The sequence below is a fragment of the Oncorhynchus kisutch genome, linkage group LG15 (assembly GCF_002021735.2).
Source record: "Oncorhynchus kisutch isolate 150728-3 linkage group LG15, Okis_V2, whole genome shotgun sequence".
Classification (NCBI taxonomy): Eukaryota; Metazoa; Chordata; class Actinopteri; order Salmoniformes; family Salmonidae; genus Oncorhynchus; species Oncorhynchus kisutch.
Window position 1 is genome coordinate 26983293 of NC_034188.2, and position 20146 is coordinate 27003438.

General features: G+C 46.5%; 1 protein-coding gene across 8 annotated transcripts in view; it reads left to right on the plus strand.

Moving 5' to 3' along the window:
• LOC109905947 (janus kinase and microtubule-interacting protein 1) overlaps positions 1 to 20146 on the plus strand; it is a 75622-nt gene that overhangs the window by 52159 nt on the left and 3317 nt on the right. For 6 of the 8 annotated variants that reach the window (XM_031789973.1, XM_031789965.1, XM_031789967.1 and 3 more), the window contains 13 exons: positions 2746 to 2955; positions 5252 to 5368; positions 5586 to 5732; positions 8828 to 8986; positions 9690 to 9752; positions 12534 to 12662; positions 12876 to 13004; positions 14425 to 14508; positions 15693 to 15755; positions 15854 to 15952; positions 19485 to 19586; positions 19653 to 19706; positions 19863 to 19928. In XM_031789973.1, the coding sequence (XP_031645833.1) occupies positions 2746 to 2955; positions 5252 to 5368; positions 5586 to 5732; positions 8828 to 8986; positions 9690 to 9752; positions 12534 to 12662; positions 12876 to 13004; positions 14425 to 14508; positions 15693 to 15755; positions 15854 to 15952; positions 19485 to 19586; positions 19653 to 19706; positions 19863 to 19928 (1422 nt within the window). Of the gene's footprint in view, positions 1 to 2745; positions 2956 to 5251; positions 5369 to 5585; positions 5733 to 8827; positions 8987 to 9689; positions 9753 to 12533; positions 12663 to 12875; positions 13005 to 14424; positions 14509 to 15692; positions 15756 to 15853; positions 16424 to 19484; positions 19587 to 19652; positions 19707 to 19862; positions 19929 to 20146 lie in introns of those variants that run through there. The other 2 variants (XM_031789971.1, XM_031789972.1) reach the window with 1 other exon arrangement.

Sequence of the window (20146 nt, forward strand, 5' to 3'; positions counted from 1 at the left end):
TCCTTCTCTTCATCCTCCCATCTCTCCTCACTATTTGTCTCTCTCTCCTTCTCCATCCTCCCATCTCTCCTCACTATATTTGTCTCTCTCTTTCTCTCCATCCTCCCATCTCTCCTCACTATATTTCTCTCTCGCTTTCTCTCCATCATCCCATCTCTCCTCACTATATTTGTCTCTCTCTCGCCTTCTTCTCTCCATCCTCCCATCTCTCCTCACTATATTTGTCTCTCACCTTCTTCTCTCCATCCTCCCATCTCTCCTCACTATATTTGTCTCTCACCTTCTTTTCTCCATCCTCCCATCTCTCCTCACTATATTTGTCTCTCTCTCTTCTCTCCATCCTCCATCTCTCCTCACTATATTTGTCTCTCTCGCCTTCTCTCCATCCTCCCATCTCTCCTCACTATATTTGTCTCTCTCTCGCCTTCTTCTCTCCATCCTCCCATCTCTCCTCACTATATTTGTCTCTCTCTCACCTTCTTCTCTCCATCCTCCCATCTCTCCTCACTATATTTGTCTCTCTCTTCTCTCCATCCTCCATCTCTCCTCACTATATTTGTCTCTTTCTTCTTCTCTCCATCCTCCATCTCTCCTCACTATATTTGTCTCTCTCCTTCTCTCCATCCTCCCATCTCTCCTCACTATATTTCTCTCTCTCTCCTTCTCTCCATCCTCCCATCTCTCCTCACTATATTTCTCTCTCTCTCTTCTCTCCATCCTCCCATCTCTCCTCACTATATTTGTCTCTCTCTCCTTCTCTTCATCCTCCCATCTCTCCTCACTATTTGTCTCTCTCTCCTTCTCTTCATCCTCCCATCTCTCCTCACTATTTGTCTCTCTCTCCTTCTCCATCCTCCCATCTCTCCTCACTATATTTGTCTCTCTCTTTCTCTCCATCCTCCCATCTCTCCTCACTATATTTGTCTCTCTCGCTTTCTCTCCATCATCCCATCTCTCCTCACTATATTTGTCTCTCTCTCGCCTTCTTCTCTCCATCCTCCCCATCTCTCCTCACTATATTTGTCTCTCACCTTCTTCTCTCCATCCTCCCATCTCTCCTCACTATATTTGTCTCTCACCTTCTTTTCTCCATCCTCCCATCTCTCCTCACTATATTTGTCTCTCTCTCTTCTCTCCATCCTCCATCTCTCCTCACTATATTTGTCTCTCTCGCCTTCTCTCCATCCTCCCATCTCTCCTCACTATATTTGTCTCTCTCCTCGCCTTCTTCTCTCCATCCTCCCATCTCTCCTCACTATATTTGTCTCTCTCTCTCTTCTCTCCATCCTCCCATCTCTCCTCACTATATTTCTCTCTCTCTTCTTCTCTCCATCCTCCCATCTCTCCTCACTATATTTGTCTCTCTCGCTCCTTCTCTCCATCCTCCCATCATTCCTCACTATTTGTCTCTCTCCTTCTTCTCTCCATCCTCCCATCTCTCCTCACTATATTTGTCTCTCTCTCGACCTTCTTCTCTCCATCCTCCCCGTCTCTCCTCACTATATTTCTCTCTCTCTTCTCTCCATCCTCCCATCTCTCCTCACTATATTTGTCTCTCCTCTCGCTCCTTTTCTCTCCACCCTCCCATCTCTCCTCACTATATTTGTCTGTCTCGCTCCTTCTCTCCATCCTCCCATCATTCCTCACTATATTTGTCTCTGTCCTTCTTCTCTCCATCCTCCCATCTCTCCTCACTATATTCTTCTCTCCATCCTCCCATCTCTCCTCACTATATTTGTCCTCTCTCTCTCCTTCTCTCCATCCTCCCATCTCTCCTCACTATATTTGTCTCTCTCTTCTTCTCTCCATCCTCCCATCTCTCCTCACTATATTTGTCTCTCTCTCTCCTTCCTCTCCATCCTCCCATCTCTCCTCACTATATTTGTCTCTCTCTCTCCTTCTCTCTATCCTCCCATCTCTCCTCACTATATTTGTCTCTCTCTCTTCTTCTCTCCATCCTCCCATCTCTCCTCACTATATTTGTCACTCTCTCTTCTTCTCTCCATCCTCCCATCTCTCCTCACTATATTTGTCACTCTCGCTCCTTCTCTCCATCCTCCCATCATTCCTCACTATATTTGTCTCTCTCCTTCTTCTCTCCATCCTCCCATCTCTCCTCACTATATTTGTCTCTCTCCTTCTTCTCTCCATCCTCCCATCTCTCCTCACTATATTTGTCACTCTCTCTTCTCTCCATCCTCCCATCTCTCCTCACTATATTTGTCACTCTCTCTTCTTCTCTCCATCCTCCCATCTCTCCTCACTATATTTGTCTCTCTCGCTCCTTCTCTCCATCCTCCCATCATTCCTCACTATATTTGTCTCTCTCCTTCTTCTCTCCATCCTCCCATCTCTCCTCACTATATTTGTCTCTCTCTCTCGCCTTCTTCTCTCCATCCTCCCATCTCTCCTCACTATATTTGTCTCTCTCTTCTTCCTTCTCTCCATCCTCCCATCTCTCCTCACTATATTTGTCTCTCTCTCTTCTTCTCTCCATCCTCCCATCTCTCCTCACTATATTTGTCTCTCTCTTTCCTTCTCTCCATCCTCCCATCTCTCCTCACTATATTTGTTTCTCTCGCTCCTTCTCTCCACCCTCCCATCTCTCCTCACTATATTTCTCTCTCTCCTTATTCTCTCCATCCTCTCATCTCTCCTCACTATATTTGTCTCTCTCACTCCTTCTCTCCACCCTCCCATCTCTCCTCACTATATTTGTCTCTCTCCCATCTGTCCTCTCACTAGATGGATGAGCTGAAGGGGAAGGACCGTGTGGTGTCAGCGTTGGAGAGGGAGCTGGGGGTGCAGGCTGGTTATGCCCAGAAGCTCCAACTGCAGAAGGAGGCTCTGGATGAGCAGCTGGGTCATGTCAGGGAGGCAGAGAGGCATCACAGCAGCCCCAAGAGAGAGGTGGTCCCTGCCCTGGGGGACACCTCTGACTACCTCAACAACCAGGTGAGGGCAGCCCCATGAAAATACACACGCACGCATGCAATTACTCACAAACACAAGCACGCGTACACACACACACACACAGATCAGTCACTCAATATAGTCTTCGTTCACAGTCGCTGATGTTATTGTCTGTTCCTAAGGCTAGAACTGAGATGGGGAAAAATATTCTTACTAAATGCCCCTTCATCTTGAATACATGCTTCAGAAGATTTTAAAGTGAGGGGAGTTGGTGTCTTTGTCTGTTAAGACTCTGATTGACAACACTGTGTGACAACTGAAGTTGTTTCTTATCTTCAATTGTATCTTTAACTTGTGACACTTTGTCTTGTGTGTATTCTGTATTTTTCTGTAATGTTTTATGGACACGCTGCTATTTCCCTGTTTAGCCTTCTTTGCCAGCTCTCCCTCGCAAAATAGGTTTTTTAACCTCAATGGGTTTTACTTGGTTAGATAAAGGTTAAATAAAACATTATTTTTAAAAGGTACACTTGTACACACACATTTGACTGGCGTGGCATTTTCCAAAACACCTGGTGGTCAACTTATTCACACACTGTCTTTATGCCTGATTATCTCCTCCATTTCTCTCTCTCTCGCTCCCCCACTCTATATATATATATATATATATATATATATATATATATATATATATATATATATATATATATATATATATATATATATATATATATATATATATATATATATATATATATATATATATATATATCCCTCTCGCTCTCTCTCTATATATATATATATGTCCCTCTTGCTCTCTCTCTCTCTCTCGCTCTATATATATATATATATATATATCCCTCTTGCTCCCTCTCTCTCGCTCTATATATATATCTTCCCCTCTTCTCTCTCGCTCTCTCTACCTACCCTCGCTCTCTCTACCTACCCTCGTTCTCTCTTGCTCTCTCGCTCTATATATATATATATATATATATCTCTTGCTCTCTCTCTCTCTCTCTATATATATATATATCTCCCGCTCTCTCTACCACCCCCCCCTCGTTCTCTCTCTCTCTCCTCTCTCTCTCTCTCTCTCTCATATATTAATCTCCTCCCCTCTTTCTCGCTCTCTCTTCTACCCCCCTCGCTCTCGCTCTCTCTACCCCCCTCGCTCTCTCTACCCCCCTCGCTCTCTCTACCCCCCTCGCTTCTCTCATTTATATAATATTATACTCTCACTCCCCTCTCTCTCTCTCTCTCTCTCTCCTCTCTCTCTCCTCTCCTCTACCCCCCCCCCAACCCAACACGTTCTTCTCATCATCGCTCTCTCTCTGATCTACTATATCATCCTCCCCCCTACAAACTCTCACATAACAAAATAACATCCAACTACATCTCTACCCTCACCCTCACATCTACTCTACCCTCCCCTCCACTCTCTTACCCTCCCCTCACTCTCTTACCCTCCCCCACTCTCTACCCTCCCCTCACTCTCTCTACCCTCCCCTCACTCTCTCTACCCTCCCCTCACTCTCTCTACCCTCCCTCACTCTCTCTACCCTCCCCTCACTCCTCTACCCTTCCCCTCCCTCTCTCGTACCGTCCTACGCGCTATCCCGCCCCGTCGCTCTCTCTCCTCCCTCCTCCCCTCTCTGCCCTCCTCGTCACTCTCTCTCCCTCACCCTCGCTCTCTCTACCGCCCCCGCTCGCTTCTCTCTACCCCCCCCTCTTCGCGCTCTTCCTCTTACCCCCCCCCCCCCCTCCGCTCTCTCTACCCCCCCCTCCGATCTCTCTACACCCCCTCGCTCTCTCTACCCCCCCCTCGCTCTCTCTACCCCCCCCTCGCTCTCTCTACCCTCCCCTCGCCTCTCTCCTCTCTCCTTCTCTCTACCCCCCCGTTCCCTTCTCTCTCCTCTACTCTCTCTCTCTCCTCCTCTCTATATATATATATATATATATATATATCTCCTCCCCTCTCTCTCTCTACCCCCGTTCTCTCTCTCTCTCTCTCTCTCTCTTATATATATATATATCTCCTCCCCTCTCTCTCTCTACACCCCCTCTCTCTCTCTCTCTCTCTCTCTCTCTATATATATATATATATATCTCCTCCCCTCTCTCTCTCTACCCCCCGTTCTCTCTCTCTCTCTCTCTCTCTCTCTCTATATATATATATATCTCCTCCCCTCTCTCTCTCTACACCCCCTCTCTCTCTCTCTCTACCCCCCCGTTCTCTCTCTCTCTCTACCCCACTGTTCTCTCTCTCTCTCTATATCTCCTCCCCCCTCACTCTCTCTCTCTCTCTACCCCCCATTCTCTCTCTCTCTCACTCTCTCAGGATGTGGAAGATATTCGGGATGCGAGGAGGTCCCAGCTGAAGATAGCTGAGCTCCACTCTGTTACCAGGAAGCTGGAGGACAGAAACACCCTGCTGGCAGATGAGAGGAATGAACTGGTGAGTAACACACACCTGCAGAAAATAACTTGGTGGATAACAGAACATTGTAGGGACATTATGGGAACATTTAAGGGATGTTGTGGAAATATACAGGTATGTGAAAATAACATTTTCTCTTTCTCCTTCCATCTCTCTTGCTCTCTCCTTCCATCTCTCTCGCTCTCTCCTTCCATCTCTCTCGCTCTCTCCTTCCATTTCTCCCTTCATCTGTCAGTTAAAGCGGGTGCGTGAGTCAGAGAGTCAGATGAAGCCACTCTTAGATAAATATAAGAGGATGTCGAAGAAGAACAATGATCTCCTTCAGACTCTGCAGCGCATGGAGGAGAAACTCAAGAACCTCAGCAGAGAGAACGCAGAGATGGTGAGGGAACCAGACATAACCTTTTTGGTCTACTTTGCTTTTCTCCTTTCCTTGTCTCATCTCCTTCATGACTAAGGCAGGACGTTGATAAGTGTAACAAAAGTATGGGCTATGCTTTGATGTTTATGACTGGATTAATGGAACCACATTTGTAGGGAACATGTGAAATGGAGGTCATCTAAGGAAAGGGCAAGAGCCCTACAAGAGATGTTAAGCAGCATCTGTGCCATTCAGTATCTCTGTCGATCGGTATCTGCGCCATTCAGTATCTCTGTCGATCGGTATCTGCGCCATTCAGTATCTCTGTCGATCGGTATCTGTGCCATTCAGTATCTCTGTCGATCGGTATCTGTGCCATTCAGTATCTCTGTCGATCGGTATCTGCGCCATTCAGTATCTCTGTCGATCGGTATCTGCGCCATTCAGTATCTCTGTCGATCGGTATCTGCGCCATTCAGTATCTCTGTCGATCGGTATCTGCGTCGATCGGTATCTCTGTCGATCGGTATCTGCGTCGATCGGTATCTGCGTCGATCGGTATCTCTGTCGATCGGTATCTGCGTCGGTCGGTATCTCTGTCGATCGGTATCTGTGCCATTCAGTATCTCTGTCGATCGGTATCTGTGCCATTCAGTATCTCTGTCGATCGGTATCTGCGCCATTCAGTATCTCTGTCGATCGGTATCTGCGCCATTCAGTATCTCTGTCGATCGGTATCTGCGTCGGTCGGTATCTCTGTCGATCGGTATCTGCGTCGGTCGGTATCTCTGTCGATCGGTATCTGTGCCATTCAGTATCTCTGTCGATCGGTATCTGCGCCATTCAGTATCTCTGTCGATCGGTATCTGCGCCATTCAGTATCTCTGTCGATCGGTATCTGCGCCATTCAGTATCTCTGTCGATCGGTATCTGCGCCATTCAGTATCTCTGTCGATCGGTATCTGCGTCGATCGGTATCTGCGCCATTCAGTATCTGCGTCGATCGGTATCTGCGCCATTCAGTATCTCTGTCGATCGGTATCTGCGCCGATCTGTATCTCCTTCAACCTGTGCCATTCAGTATCTCTGTCGATCGGTATCTGCGCCGATCTGTATCTCCTTCAACCTGTGCCATTCAGTATCTGTGTCGATCAGTATTTACATTTCTCCTTGATTACAAAGCCTCACTGCACTTGTTCTCACTGGTTGCCCTTTTCTCGTGGCAACAGGTCACAAATCTTGCTGCTGCGATGGCACACTGTGGAATTTCACCCAGTAGATATGGGAGTTTATCAAAATGTGATTTGTTTTCGAATTCTTTGTGTGTCTGCGTAATCTGGTCATACATTGGGCAGGAGGTTAGGAAGTGCTGCTCAGTTTCCACCTCATTTTGTGGGCAGTGTGCACAGCCTGTCTTCTCTTGAGAGCCATGTCTGCCTACGGCGGCCTTTCTCAATAGCAAGGCTATGCTCACTGAGTCTACGTAGTCAAAGCATTCCTTAAGTTTGGGTCAGTCACAGTGGTCAGGTATTCTGCCACTGTGTACTCTCTGTTTAGGGCCAAATAGCAAATAGCTGTTTTTTTGTTAATTATTTTCAATGTGTCAATAAATTATATTTTAGTTTTCTCATGATTTGGTTGGGTCTAATTGTGTTCTTGTCCTGGGGCTCTGTGGGGTCTGTTTGTGTTTGTGAATAGAGCCCCTGTCACGATCGTTTTTGTAAGAAACGGACCAAAATTCAGCGTGGTTTGGGTTCATCATCTTTTATTATGAGAACCGCCACAAAAACAATAAAGCGCAAAGAAACGAACATGCAGCTTTGTCGTGGTCCAAAGCAACAATAAAAAATCAAGATCCCACAACAAACAGGTGGGAAAAGGCTGCCTAAATATGATCCCCAATCAGAGACAACGATAGACAGCTGCCTCTGATTGGGAACCATATCAAGCCAACCTAGAAATAAAGAAACTTGATTGCCCACCCTAGTCACACTAGGGCTAACCGACCTAACCAAAATGGAGAATAAAGTATCTCTATGGTCAGGGCGTGACAGCCCCAGGACCAGCTTGCTTAGGCGACTCTTCTCCAGGTTCATCTCTCTGTAGGTATGGAAGATTTCGGAATCGCTGCCTTTTAGGTGGTTGTACAATTTACAGTCTATTTTCTGGATTTTGATAATTAGCGGGTATCTGCCTAATTCTGCTCTGCATGCATTATTTGGGTTTTTACGTTGTACACTGAGGATATTTTTGCAGAATTCTGCATGCAATTTGGTGTTTGTCCCATTTAGTGAATTCTTCGTTGGTGAGCAAACCCCAGACTTCTCAACCATAAAGGGCAATTGGTTCTATAACTGATTCAAGCATTTTTTGCCAGATCCTAATTATTATGTCAAATTTTATGTTCCTTTTGATGGCATAAAAGGCCCTTCTTGCCTTGTCTCTCAGATCGTTCACAGCTTTGTGGAAATTACCTTTGGCACTGATGTTTAGGCTGAGGTATGCATCGTTTTTTGTGTGCTCTAGGTCAACGGTGTCTAGATGGAGTTTGTATTCGTGGTCCTGGCAACTGGACCTTTTATTTTTGTCTTACTGAGATTTACTGTCAGGGTTCAGGTCTGACAGAATCAGTGCAGAAGATCTAGGCGCTGCTGTAGGCCCTCATTAGTTGGGGACAGAAGCACCAGATCCTCAGCAGTAGACGTTTGACTTCAGATTCTAGTAGGGTGAGGCTGGGTGCTGCAGACTGTTCTAGTGCCCGCGCCAATTCATTGATATATATATATATATATAATGTTTAAATGGGGAGGGGGCTTAAGCTGCATCCATGTCTCACCCCACGGCCCTGTGGAAAAATGTGTATGTGGTTTTTGCCAATTTTAACCATACATGTACATGGATTTTATAATGTTGTATGTTTTTCCTGAAACACCACTTTCCATCAATTTGTATAGCAGAACATCACGCCAAATTGAGTCAAAAGCTTTTTTGAAGTCAACAAAGCATCTTTCTCTCTCTGTCTCTGTCTCCTCTGTCTCTCTCTCGACCTCACACTTGAATCGCTGACCCCTGAGAATGTATCTCTCCTCACCTCCCTCTCTTTCTTTCTCTCTCAGAAGGAGAATGTTCGCACTCGTTCCCAGCAGCCTCACCCCCAGCAGCTGAAGAGGCCTACCTCACTGACAGACTTAAGTCAGGCCCACGAGGAACAGGAAGTAGAGTTCCTTAAGCTGCAGGTTGCCGAGCAACAAGGCATCATTGATGAGCTCACGCAGGTCAGGGAGACACTCTAACATCGACATTGCACTTTACCTGGTCTTTAGATCACCAGAACTTCCAAACAACAGCGCATTGACAGATCCTTATTGTAGTGAGATTAGTGAATGTGGGCACCCGCCTAGCTCATGGGTTCTTAAACAAACAGGCAGACATTTTCTTGTACTTTACTGCAGTACAAACAGTGGAATAAAATGGCTGCCGTTAGGGTGAGTGTACTGTTGGGTAACATGTTGGCCCTGCCTTCCAGACCCTCTCGCCAGCCAGCCACTCACCACCCACTCTCTCTGCTCTATTCACTTTTAATCAGAGCCTGTTGCTAATTTACTCATTAGCACGGTGATGTTCTGCTGGCTCCTTGCTGCTGATCATAATTCTGGATCTCCCCAACATGTCCGGATCTGGGGGCAGGTGTTGGATACACAACTCTGTTTACCTTCTCCATCCCTGGTTGTTCCCATAAAGAATCCCACCCGTCTCACCGTTTTACCGTGGCTGCATTTTGACAAGCCTAAATCAAATAGTATCCAGATTCTGTCCCCAGGATTCCACACATGGGACGGTCGATGGCCTAGATTAGTACAATTTAGATTGTCAGGTTAAGGATCAGTCCCACATCAATCAGAGCCTTCTCATACAGAAACGATGCATGTTGTCTAAACTCAAAAGGCTAGAAATCCCAAGTTGCTCCTTTCTGCGCAGGAATGTGACAGACTGATGCTCTGCAAAAAGACCCGGAGAAAACCCCTCAAGCTACCACCTAAAGTAAGACTACTTCTCCCTCTACCGTTCTGTGTGTTTGTGTGTGTTTTATAGTGTTTCTTTGTTGTGTTCTATGTTTCCTGTCACACACTGCTGGTCCAGCGGTGTTGTCAATAAGCAATAGCCTCTTCTCATGATACTGATGGGCTGGTTCTGTCTAATTGGGGTCAGGTGGGGCATGTTCGTGTGGGCGCTCGTGTGCATGCATAAGTTCCTAAGTGCGTGTGACTGTTTAATTGGGCTCAGTTGGGGGAACAATGACACCTGTTTGGTAATCTCTTCCAAACTCAGTCAGAAGGATGGGTAGATGAGGTGTTGATGATCAGGAGAGGAGGAGTGATTCTAGCAATTGGACTGGGTCCTCGAGAGAGAGTTAGCAGAGTCGGTTATGTATGTTGCTAAGAGATTTAACACACTCTGCATCTATAACTGGAGCTGGTTACTGGGACTAACTGAGAATGGAACAGAACACACTTACTGGGAGAGTCTGAATGGAAAAGTACAGTGCTGCTACCTCACAGGCCTGGTAACTATCTTAAAGAGGATTGGTGGATGCTAGTTAACACACCTTTCTGTCTGTGTCTGGTAAGTGGGTGACTGAGACAGCCTGGCCTCAGAGCTCAGTGCCAGACAGTATAGTTCACCTTCGAGGATTCTAGCTTTGTCAGGAGGTTTATAGTATAGCACCAGTATGTATGAGTATGTCCAGCTCGTCCTCTCCATCTCCCGCTTCATCTGTCTGTGTACTATAGTCTGTCTCCATCTCCCGCTTCATCTGTCTGTGTAATATAGTCTGTCTCCATCTCCCGCTTCATCTGTCTGTGTACTATAGTCTGTCTCCATCTCCCGCTTCATCTGTCTGTGTACTATAGTCTGTCTCCATCTCCCGCTTCATCTGTCTGTGTACTATAGTCTGTCTCCATCTCCCGCTTCATCTGTCTGTGTACTATAGTCTGTCTCCATCTCCCGCTTCATCTGTCTGTGTACTATAGTCTGTCTCCATCTCCTGCTTCATCTGTCTGTGTACTATAGTCTGTCTCCATCTCCCGCTTCATCTGTCTGTGTACTATAGTCTGTCTCCATCTCCCGCTTCATCTGTCTGTGTGTTATGGTCTGTCTCCATCTCCCGCTTCATCTGTCTGTGTGTTATGGTCTGTCTCCTTCTCCCGCTTCATCTGTCTGTGTGTTATGGTCTGTCTCCTTCTCCTGCTTCATCTGTCTGTGTGTTATGGTCTGTCTCCTTCTCCCGCTTCATCTGTCTGTGTGTTATGGTCTGTCTCCTTCTCCCGCTTCATCTGTCTGTGTGTTATGGTCTGTCTCCTTCTCCCGCTTCATCTGTCTGTGTGTTATGGTCTGTCTCCTTCTCCCGCTTCATCTGTCTGTGTGTTATGGTCTGTCTCCTTCTCCCGCTTCATCTGTCTGTGTGTTATGGTCTGTCTCCTTCTCCCGCTTCATCTGTCTATGTGCTATGGTCTGTCTCCTTCTCCCGCTTCATCTGTCTGTGTACTATGGTCTGTCTCCTTCTCCCGCTTCATCTGTCTGTGTACTATGGTCTGTCTCCTTCTCCCGCTTCATCTGTCTGTGTACTATAGTCTGTCTCCTTCTCCCGCTTCATCTGTCTGTGTACTATAGTCTGTCTCCATCTCCCGCTTCATCTGTCTGTGTACTATAGTCTGTCTCCATCTCCCGCTTCATCTGTCTGTGTGCTATGGTCTGTCTCCTTCTCTGGGTGTCAGGAGATGACCTTCAAACACGATGGTAAGGACTTTACTGTAGTCCAGTGACTATTGAGCTGACTCCGTGGGTTGGTCCTGAGATCAATGGGAAGGACAATACTGTTGAGTTTATAAAATCAATGGGAAGGAGGAAATTAGCCTTTTTTGTGGATGATTTGTGTTTCGTAATCGGATGGTAAGGAATGCAGAAGTGATTGTTCCAAGGTTGATGGACGGTCCACAGTATGTCACAGTGAGTGTTTTGTAGCATCATGGATTGGGTGAGTGTTCTGTGGCATCATGGATTGGGTGAGTGTTCTGTGGCATCATGGATTGGGTGAGTGTTCTGTGGCATCATGGATTGGGTGAGTGTTCTGTGGCATCATGGATTGGGTGAGTGTTCTGTGGCATCATGGATTGGGTGAGTGTTCTGTGGCATCATGGATTGGGTGAGTGTTCTGTGGCATCATGGATTGGGGGAGTGTTCTGTAGCATCATGGATTGGGGGAGTGTTCTGTAGCATCATGGATTGGGGGAGTGTGTGTTGTGGTAAACTGTGGGGTGTTGGGTTGAGCGTGCATAGATTAACACAGAGACAGGAAGGATCTAGTCAGCAAACACAACTTTATTAGGCAATAAAATAAACATAACGAAATCAGGTAGGTTTGGCTCGGTCCTTCTTCTCAGCTTCTGCTCTGTCGGCCTCTCTGTTCTCCCCCGCGGTGTGCCACAGTGCTCCTTTTATGTGGCTTCCACGGCTGGTTGGCACGTTCCCCTAATTACCTCTACTTGGAGCCATCCGTGTCGGGGTGCCCAGCCCGTGTACTTCCAGCAGAGGGAGGCAACGTCGCAGCACCTACCTCACCTCTATTACCAACCCCCAAGTGTGTGTTTCAAATAGTCTTCTCTCCTATTGTTTTTTTTTTGTGTGTGTGTGTGTGTGTGTGTGTGTGTGTGTGTAAATCAATATATTACAGCTCATCACTCCCTTTTTCTTTCTCCTCCCTCTCCTTCTCTCCCTCTCCATCCTCCTCCCTCCCCCTCCCTCCCCCTCTCTCTATCTCTCCAGAGGCATGTTGTGGAGACATATTTTGGATTTGATGAGGAGTCTGTGGACTCTGAGACGTCGTCTCTGACCTCTTACAACACTGACCTCACAGACTGCACCCCTGCCACGCCCGAGGAGGACCTGGAGGACGTACGTGTGTGTGTGTGTGTGTGTGTGTGTGTTTGACCATGTCACTACCCAGTCCTCTGTAGTTTAGTTGGTAGAGCATGGCTCTTACAATGCCAGGATAGTGGGTTAAATTCCCTGGACCAACCGTGCGTAAAATGTATACATGCATGACTGTAAGTCTCTGGATAAAAGCGTCTGCTATATGGCATGTTATGTATTGTATTCATTCCCCAGGGTGTCTCTCGTGAAGAGTCAGAGCTGCGCTTCAGACAACTGACCAGAGAGTACCAGGCTCTCCAGCGGGCCTACGCCCTCCTACAGGAACAGACTGGGGGGTCACACGATGCTGAGAGAGTGGCCAGGGTGAGTAGCTTTAACCTTTAACCCCTACAGCCTGCCCATGATATCCCTCATTAGACTCCTGATGTGCCCATCACTGTCTCAAAACATGAGCTTTTGCCAAGAGGAGTACAAGAACAATGTTATTATATCTTAGCAGGCTGCAGGGTGTGCAGGTTAATGTTCTATCTTAACAGGCTGCAGGGTGTGCAGGTTAATGTTCTATCTTAGCAGGCTGCAGGGTGTGCAGGTTAATGTTCTTCTATCTTAGCAGGCTGCAGGGTGTGCAGGTTAATGTTCTTCTATCTTAGCAGGCTGTAGGGTGTGCAGGTTAATGTTCTATCTTAGCAGGCTGCAGGGTGTGCAGGTTAATGTTCTTCTATCTTAGCAGGCTGCAGAGTGTGCAGGTTAATGTTCTATCTTAACAGGCTGCAGGGTGTGCAGGTTAATGTTCTATCTTAGCAGGCTGCAGGGTGTGCAGGTTAATGTTCTATCTTAGCAGGCTGCAGGGTGTGCAGGTTAATGTTCTATCTTAGCAGGCTGCAGGGTGTGCAGGTTAATGTTCTTCTATCTTAACAGGCTGCAGAGTGTGCAGGTTAATGTTCTTCTATCTTAACAGGCTGCAGGGTGTGCAGGTTAATGTTCTTCTATCTTAACAGGCTGCAGAGTGTGCAGGTTAATGTTCTTCTATCTTAGCAGGCTGTAGGGTGTGCAGGTTAATGTTCTTCTATCTTAACAGGCTGCAGAGTGTGCAGGTTAATGTTCTTCTATCTTAACAGGCTGCAGGGTGTGCAGGTTAATGTTCTTCTATCTTAACAGGCTGCAGGTTAATGTTCTTCTATCTTAACTGGCTGCAGGTTAATGTTCTATCTTAACTGGCTGCAGGGTGTGCAGGTTAATGTTCTTCTATCTTAGCAGGCTGTAGGGTGTGCAGGTTAATGTTCTTCTATCTTAACAGGCTGCAGGGTGTGCAGGTTAATGTTCTTCTATCTTAACAGGCTGCAGGTTAATGTTGTTCTATCTTAACTGGCTGCAGGTTAATGTTCTTCTATCTTAACTGGCTGCAGGGTGTGCAGGTTAATGTTCTTCTATCTTAACAGGCTGCAGGTTAATGTTCTTCTATCTTAACTGGCTGCAGGGTGTGCAGGTTAATGTTCTTCTATCTTAACAGGCTGCAGGTTAATGTTCTTCTATCTTAACAGGCTGCAGGGTGTGCAGGTTAATGTTCTTCTATCTTAACAGGCTGCAGGTTAATGTTCTTCTATCTTAACAGGCTGCAGGGTTTGCAGGTTAATGTTCTTCTATCTTAACAGGCTGCAGGTTAATGTTCTTCTATCTTAACTGGCTGCAGGGTGTGCAGGCTTTTGTTCCAGCCCAGCACTAACTCACCTGATTGAACTGACTTGACTCTGGTCTCTGATTGGCTACGTTCGCCTTCCCACAGAACCGTGAGCAGCTGCAGGCGGATCTGATTGGGTGCCAGGCGAAGATCGCCGACCTGGAGAAGGCATTGGCTGAGAGGGGGCAGGTAAAAGAGGAAAAGGGCGGGGAGACGACTGGGAGGTCCCTGGCTGCTCCGCTCTCATTGGCCCTGCTGCTTGTCTGTCTTGGGGCTTTGCTTTTGGCCTGGCGCTACGGCTACGCCAACCGGATCTGCCGCAGGATCCTGTGATGTCACAACTCTGCCCTGTGTGTGTGCTCCACTGTCGTTGACAGTATTTGAATGTATATGCTCTATTTTCTCTGGAAAACATCATCAGGATTTATCTCCTCATGATCATGAGTGATTGAATGATACGTCCTCATGCTAAACAAATCAGCCAGTCATCAAATTGTACCTAGCATTTACAAATATGACTCTGAAGAAACAAGGTTAATGAAAATATATATATATACTGTCATGTCTTAATTATGTAACATTCTGTGGAAATCATCTTCAATCAGTTCCTCTGTAAAGATATATCAATTAGATTATTTCCTTGTATAAGTAATGATATTTGTAAAAGCAGAGTGAAATCCATTTTGAGAAGTGTAGATGGATTTTGGGGTCAAAACTAAACAAATGCACCATGATGCAAATCACATAGATTGTTCAATCTTCTTGTTGATTGCTCAGCCTGATATCAATAGACTGAATAGATCTAATACCGAGCAGCGTTTCACAGAGGTCAGAACTCATAGCATCCTCCATCATTCTCTGGTACCTGTTGCATGCCTCACATTTACTGCATGTTGTCTGTTTGTGTCACTGTGGCATTGTTGCACTTTCTGTTGCACTGCTCTCACCTCTGGTGCCTCAATATTCCTGAATCTCTGTTCAGCATGCTGTTCACTGTACCAATACAGATTTCTGAGCACATTTCTCTGTATTTCTGGTCATTTTGATGGTGAACTTTCTCTCTGTTACTTTTTGGCTCAATAAAACCATGTTACAGCAATATATTTTGTGTTTAACTTGTGGTTGCATGCATGTGTGCTCACTATTTGAATGCATTATTTCACTTATTTTGGGCTTGTGGGTCTCAGTTCAGAAACTGACAGTTTGGGCTAGGACTCACACGGTGTGGCTGAATCTCTTTGGGTTGAGGTGCTCATGCATGTACATTGTACAGTATCCCCTATGGGTGGCAAGGTGCTCTTATCTCCCTTATCATTCTGTGTTGTGATAATTTAGTTTTCCTCTGAGGTGTGTGTGACCGTATGTTTCTCCAGGACTCTAAGTGGGTGGAGGAGAAGCAGTACCTCATCAGGACCAATCAGGAACTCCACGACAAGGTAAGGTACCTCCTACTCCTCTGTCACTCAACACCGTCCTGTGAGCAATCTGGAAGCAAAGGACACTGCAAAATACAAAAATGTGTGTGTGTGTGTAGATGTGTGTGTTACAGCAAGCTGAGTGGAAGCTGCAGGCGGCGGTGCAGGACTCGAGGGACCAGAATGAGCTGCTGGAGTTCAGAGTGCTAGAGCTGGAAGTAAGAGAGTGCACCATCAAACTGTCCCCAGGGGGCGACACCGGTCTCCAGTCCCCACGCAAGACCTACATACAGTGACCAAAACACACACGCACACACACACACACACACACAAGCATGCTATAGGAGGATGGGCTCATTGGAATGGAATATATGGAATGGTATCAAACACACACAAAAAAAAAACATGTTGGATTCCGTTACATAAATTCCATTCCAGCCATTACAGTGAGCGCATCCTCCTATAGCTCCTCCCACCAGCCTCCTGTGGCACTTAGTACAGAGTACACGCGAGCACACAAACATACACACTACTGTGCCTCGATCCATTGTATGTACCTTGTATTCTGACCGCCTTACCATCCCCACTGAACTGGAAAAGTGTATTTTTTCAAATTGAAAGATATACAAGAATGTTGTCTTTAGTAAGATTAATATAATTTTGAATGGAATAAAATGTGTTCAAGTTCACCATCCGCCCATCTTTGTTCATTTGTCTCCTCCTTGCATGTAGTTGTTCTTAAGTTTCTTTATGTTCATTAAAAAGGCAGTCGTATGCACAAACATTCCAATCATCAGGTACACGTGTCCTAAATCTCTTGATTGTTGTCCATAATAGAAGATTATCGACTGCATGGCTTTCCTCCTCTCAGGTTCTGCCTCCAACAACTGATGTAGGATATCTTTAATGAGCTCGTTCATATACTTTTTTTAGAATATCTTTCATGATGACTTCATAGGAGATACTCGATCACTTCAAGAAGGTATCAATCAAACTCTTAATGCACATAAGTATGGGTTGAATGGATCCAAAGAGCCACTCAGTCACTTAAACTCGTCCATTTGAACTCCCAGAGTATGTTTTAAAACCCTATTACTTTGGTTTTAAATCATGTTTCTCCACCTAACTCATTTGGACAGATCCCGAGCATGCTATCCTCATCATGTAAGTACTGTACATCATTCAGCTCAGTTCCCAACCATGACCAGTTCAGTTCCCAACCATGACCAGTTCAGTTCCCAAACATGACCAGTTCAGTTCCCAACCATGACCAGTTCAGTTCCCAACCATGACCAGTTCAGTTCCCAACCATGACCAGTTCAGTTCCCAACCATGACCAGTTCAGTTCCCAACCATGACCAGTTCAGTTCCTAACCATGACCAGTTCCTAACCATGACCAGTTCCTAACCATGACCAGTTCCTAACCATGACCAGTTCCTAACCATGACCAGTTCCTAACCATGACCAGTTCAGTTCCTAACCATGACCAGTTCAGTTCCTAACCATGACCAGTTCAGTTCCCAACCATGACCAGTTCAGTTCCCAACCATGACCAGTTCAGTTCCCAACCATGATCCATTCAGCTTAGTTCCCAACCATGATCCATTCAGCTCAGTTCCCAACCATGACCCATTCAGCTCAGTTCCCAACCATGGCCCATTCAGCTCAGTTCCCAACCATGGCCCATTCAGCTCAGTTCCCAACCATGGCCCATTCAGCTCAGTTCCCAACCATGGCCCATTCAGCTCAGTTCCCAACCATGGCCCATTCAGCTCAGTTCCCAACCATGGCCCATTCAGCTCAGTTCCCAACCATGACCCATTCAGCTCAGTTCCCAACCATGACCCATTCAGCTCAGTTCCCAACCATGACCAATTCAGCTCAGTTCCCAACCATGACCCATTCAGCTCAGTTCCCAACCATGACCCATTCAGCTCAGTTCCCAACCATGACCCATTCAGCTCAGTTCCCAACCATGACCCATTCAGCTCAGTTCCCAACCATGACCCATTCAGCTCAGTTCCCAACCATGACCAGTTCAGTTCCTAACCATGACCAGTTCAGTTCCTAACAATGATCCATTCAGCTCAGTTCCCAACCATGACCCATTCAGCTCAGTTCCCAACCATGACCCATTCAGCTCAGTTCCCAACCATGACCCATTCAGCTCAGTTCCCAACCATGACCCATTCAGCTCAGTTCCCAACCATGACCCATTCAGCTCAGTTCCCAACCATGACCCATTCAGCTCAGTTCCTAACCATGACCAGTTCAGTTCCTAACCATGACCAGTTCAGTTCCAAACCATGACCAGTTCAGTTCCTAACCATGATCCATTCAGCTCAGTTCCCAACCATGACCCATTCAGCTCAGTTCCCAACCATGACCCATTCAGCTCAGTTCCCAACCATGACCCATTCAGCTCAGTTCCCAACCATGACCCATTCAGCTCAGTTCCCAACCATGACCCATTCAGTTCAGCTCCTAACCAAGACCCATTCAGTTCAGCTCCTAACCAAGACCCATTCAGTTCAGCTCCCAACCATGAACCGTTCAGTTCAGTTCCCAACCCTGGCTCGTTCAGTTCAGTTCCCGACCCATTCAGTTCAGCTCCCAACCATGACCAGTTCAGTTCCCAACCATGACCCATTCAGCTCAGTTTCCAACCATGACCCATTCAGCTCAGTTCCCAACCATGACCCATTCAGCTCAGTTCCCAACCATGACCCATTCAGCTCAGTTCCCAACCATGACCCATTCAGCTCAGTTCCCAACCATGACCCATTCAGCTCAGTTCCTAACCATGACCAGTTCAGTTCCTAACCATGACCAGTTCAGTTCCAAACCATGACCAGTTCAGTTCCTAACCATGATCCATTCAGCTCAGTTCCCAACCATGACCCATTCAGCTCAGTTCCCAACCATGACCCATTCAGCTCAGTTCCCAACCATGACCCATTCAGCTCAGTTCCCAACCATGACCCATTCAGCTCAGTTCCCAACCATGACCCATTCAGTTCAGCTCCTAACCAAGACCCATTCAGTTCAGCTCCCAACCATGAACCGTTCAGTTCAGTTCCCAACCCTGGCTCGTTCAGTTCAGTTCCCGACCCATTCAGTTCAGCTCCCAACCATGACCAGTTCAGTTCCCAACCATGACCCATTCAGCTCAGTTTCCAACCATGACCCATTCAGCTCAGTTCCCAACCATGACCCATTCAGCTCAGTTCCCAACCATGACCCATTCAGCTCAGTTCCCAACCATGACCCATTCAGCTCAGTTCCCAACCATGACCCATTCAGCTCAGTTCCCAACCATGACCCATTCAGCTCAGTTCCTAACCATGACCAGTTCAGTTCCTAACAATGATCCATTCAGCTCAGTTCCTAACAATGATCCATTCAGCTCAGTTCCTAACCATGACCCATTCAGCTCAGTTCCCAACCATGACCCATTCAGCTCAGTTCCCAACCATGACCAGTTCAGTTCCTAACCATGACCAGTTCAGTTCCTAACCATGACCAGTTCAGTTCCCAACCCTGACTCATTCAGTTCAGTTCCCAACCCTGACCCATTCACTATCAGTCTCACACACCAGTCTACCCAACCAGAATATTAGTTGTGATTGTACTGTCCCCTTTAGAGGGCTGGCTGTTGTGGTCTGTAAATTAGACTGGGGGGACTGTTTGTGAGTGTGTAGATGTGGGTGTGAATGAGGGCTGGGTTAACTGTCCTTGTTGTCCATTAGGAGAGGGAACACAGGCTTCCAGCCATGGGATTCCACATGACTACCTTCCCAGAGAACAGCAACAGCGCTCTGCAGATCTTCTGTCACCAGGAGGGAATCAAGGTAACACAAACACACACATTTTCCCTCTCGCAGCGTATGTAAACTGGATGTGTAATCCCTCTTTAGGACGTGGTTATTCCAGATCTGATGAAGAAACTGGATATCCTGGGAGATAATGGGGTGAGTTTAAATTCTCTCTGCTTTTCCTAATACTCTCAGTAAAATGATCTTACTAAAATTCACAATGCTATTTTCTCCCTCAATTAAAACCTTAATAAATACTTTTATCCCTCTCCGATCATCTATATCCATTTCCTGTCTCTTCTTCGTCCCCAGAACTTGCGTAACGAGGAGCAGATTGTTGTCATCCAGGCTGGGATGGTTCTGTCAATGTGTGAGAAGGTCAGTCTCTCCTCCTTCTCCAACAACATTGGAACATTGTTACATTGTGGGAGGCAACCCATCTGCCTCCTCTTCCTCCTCCTCCTCTCCCTCCTCCTTCTCCTCTTCCTCCTTCTCTTCCTCCTCCTCCTCTTTCTTCTTCTCCTCTTCCTCCCCTTCAACTATTCCTCCTTCTCCTCCTTCTTTTCCTCTTCCACCTCCTTCTCGTCTTCCTCCTT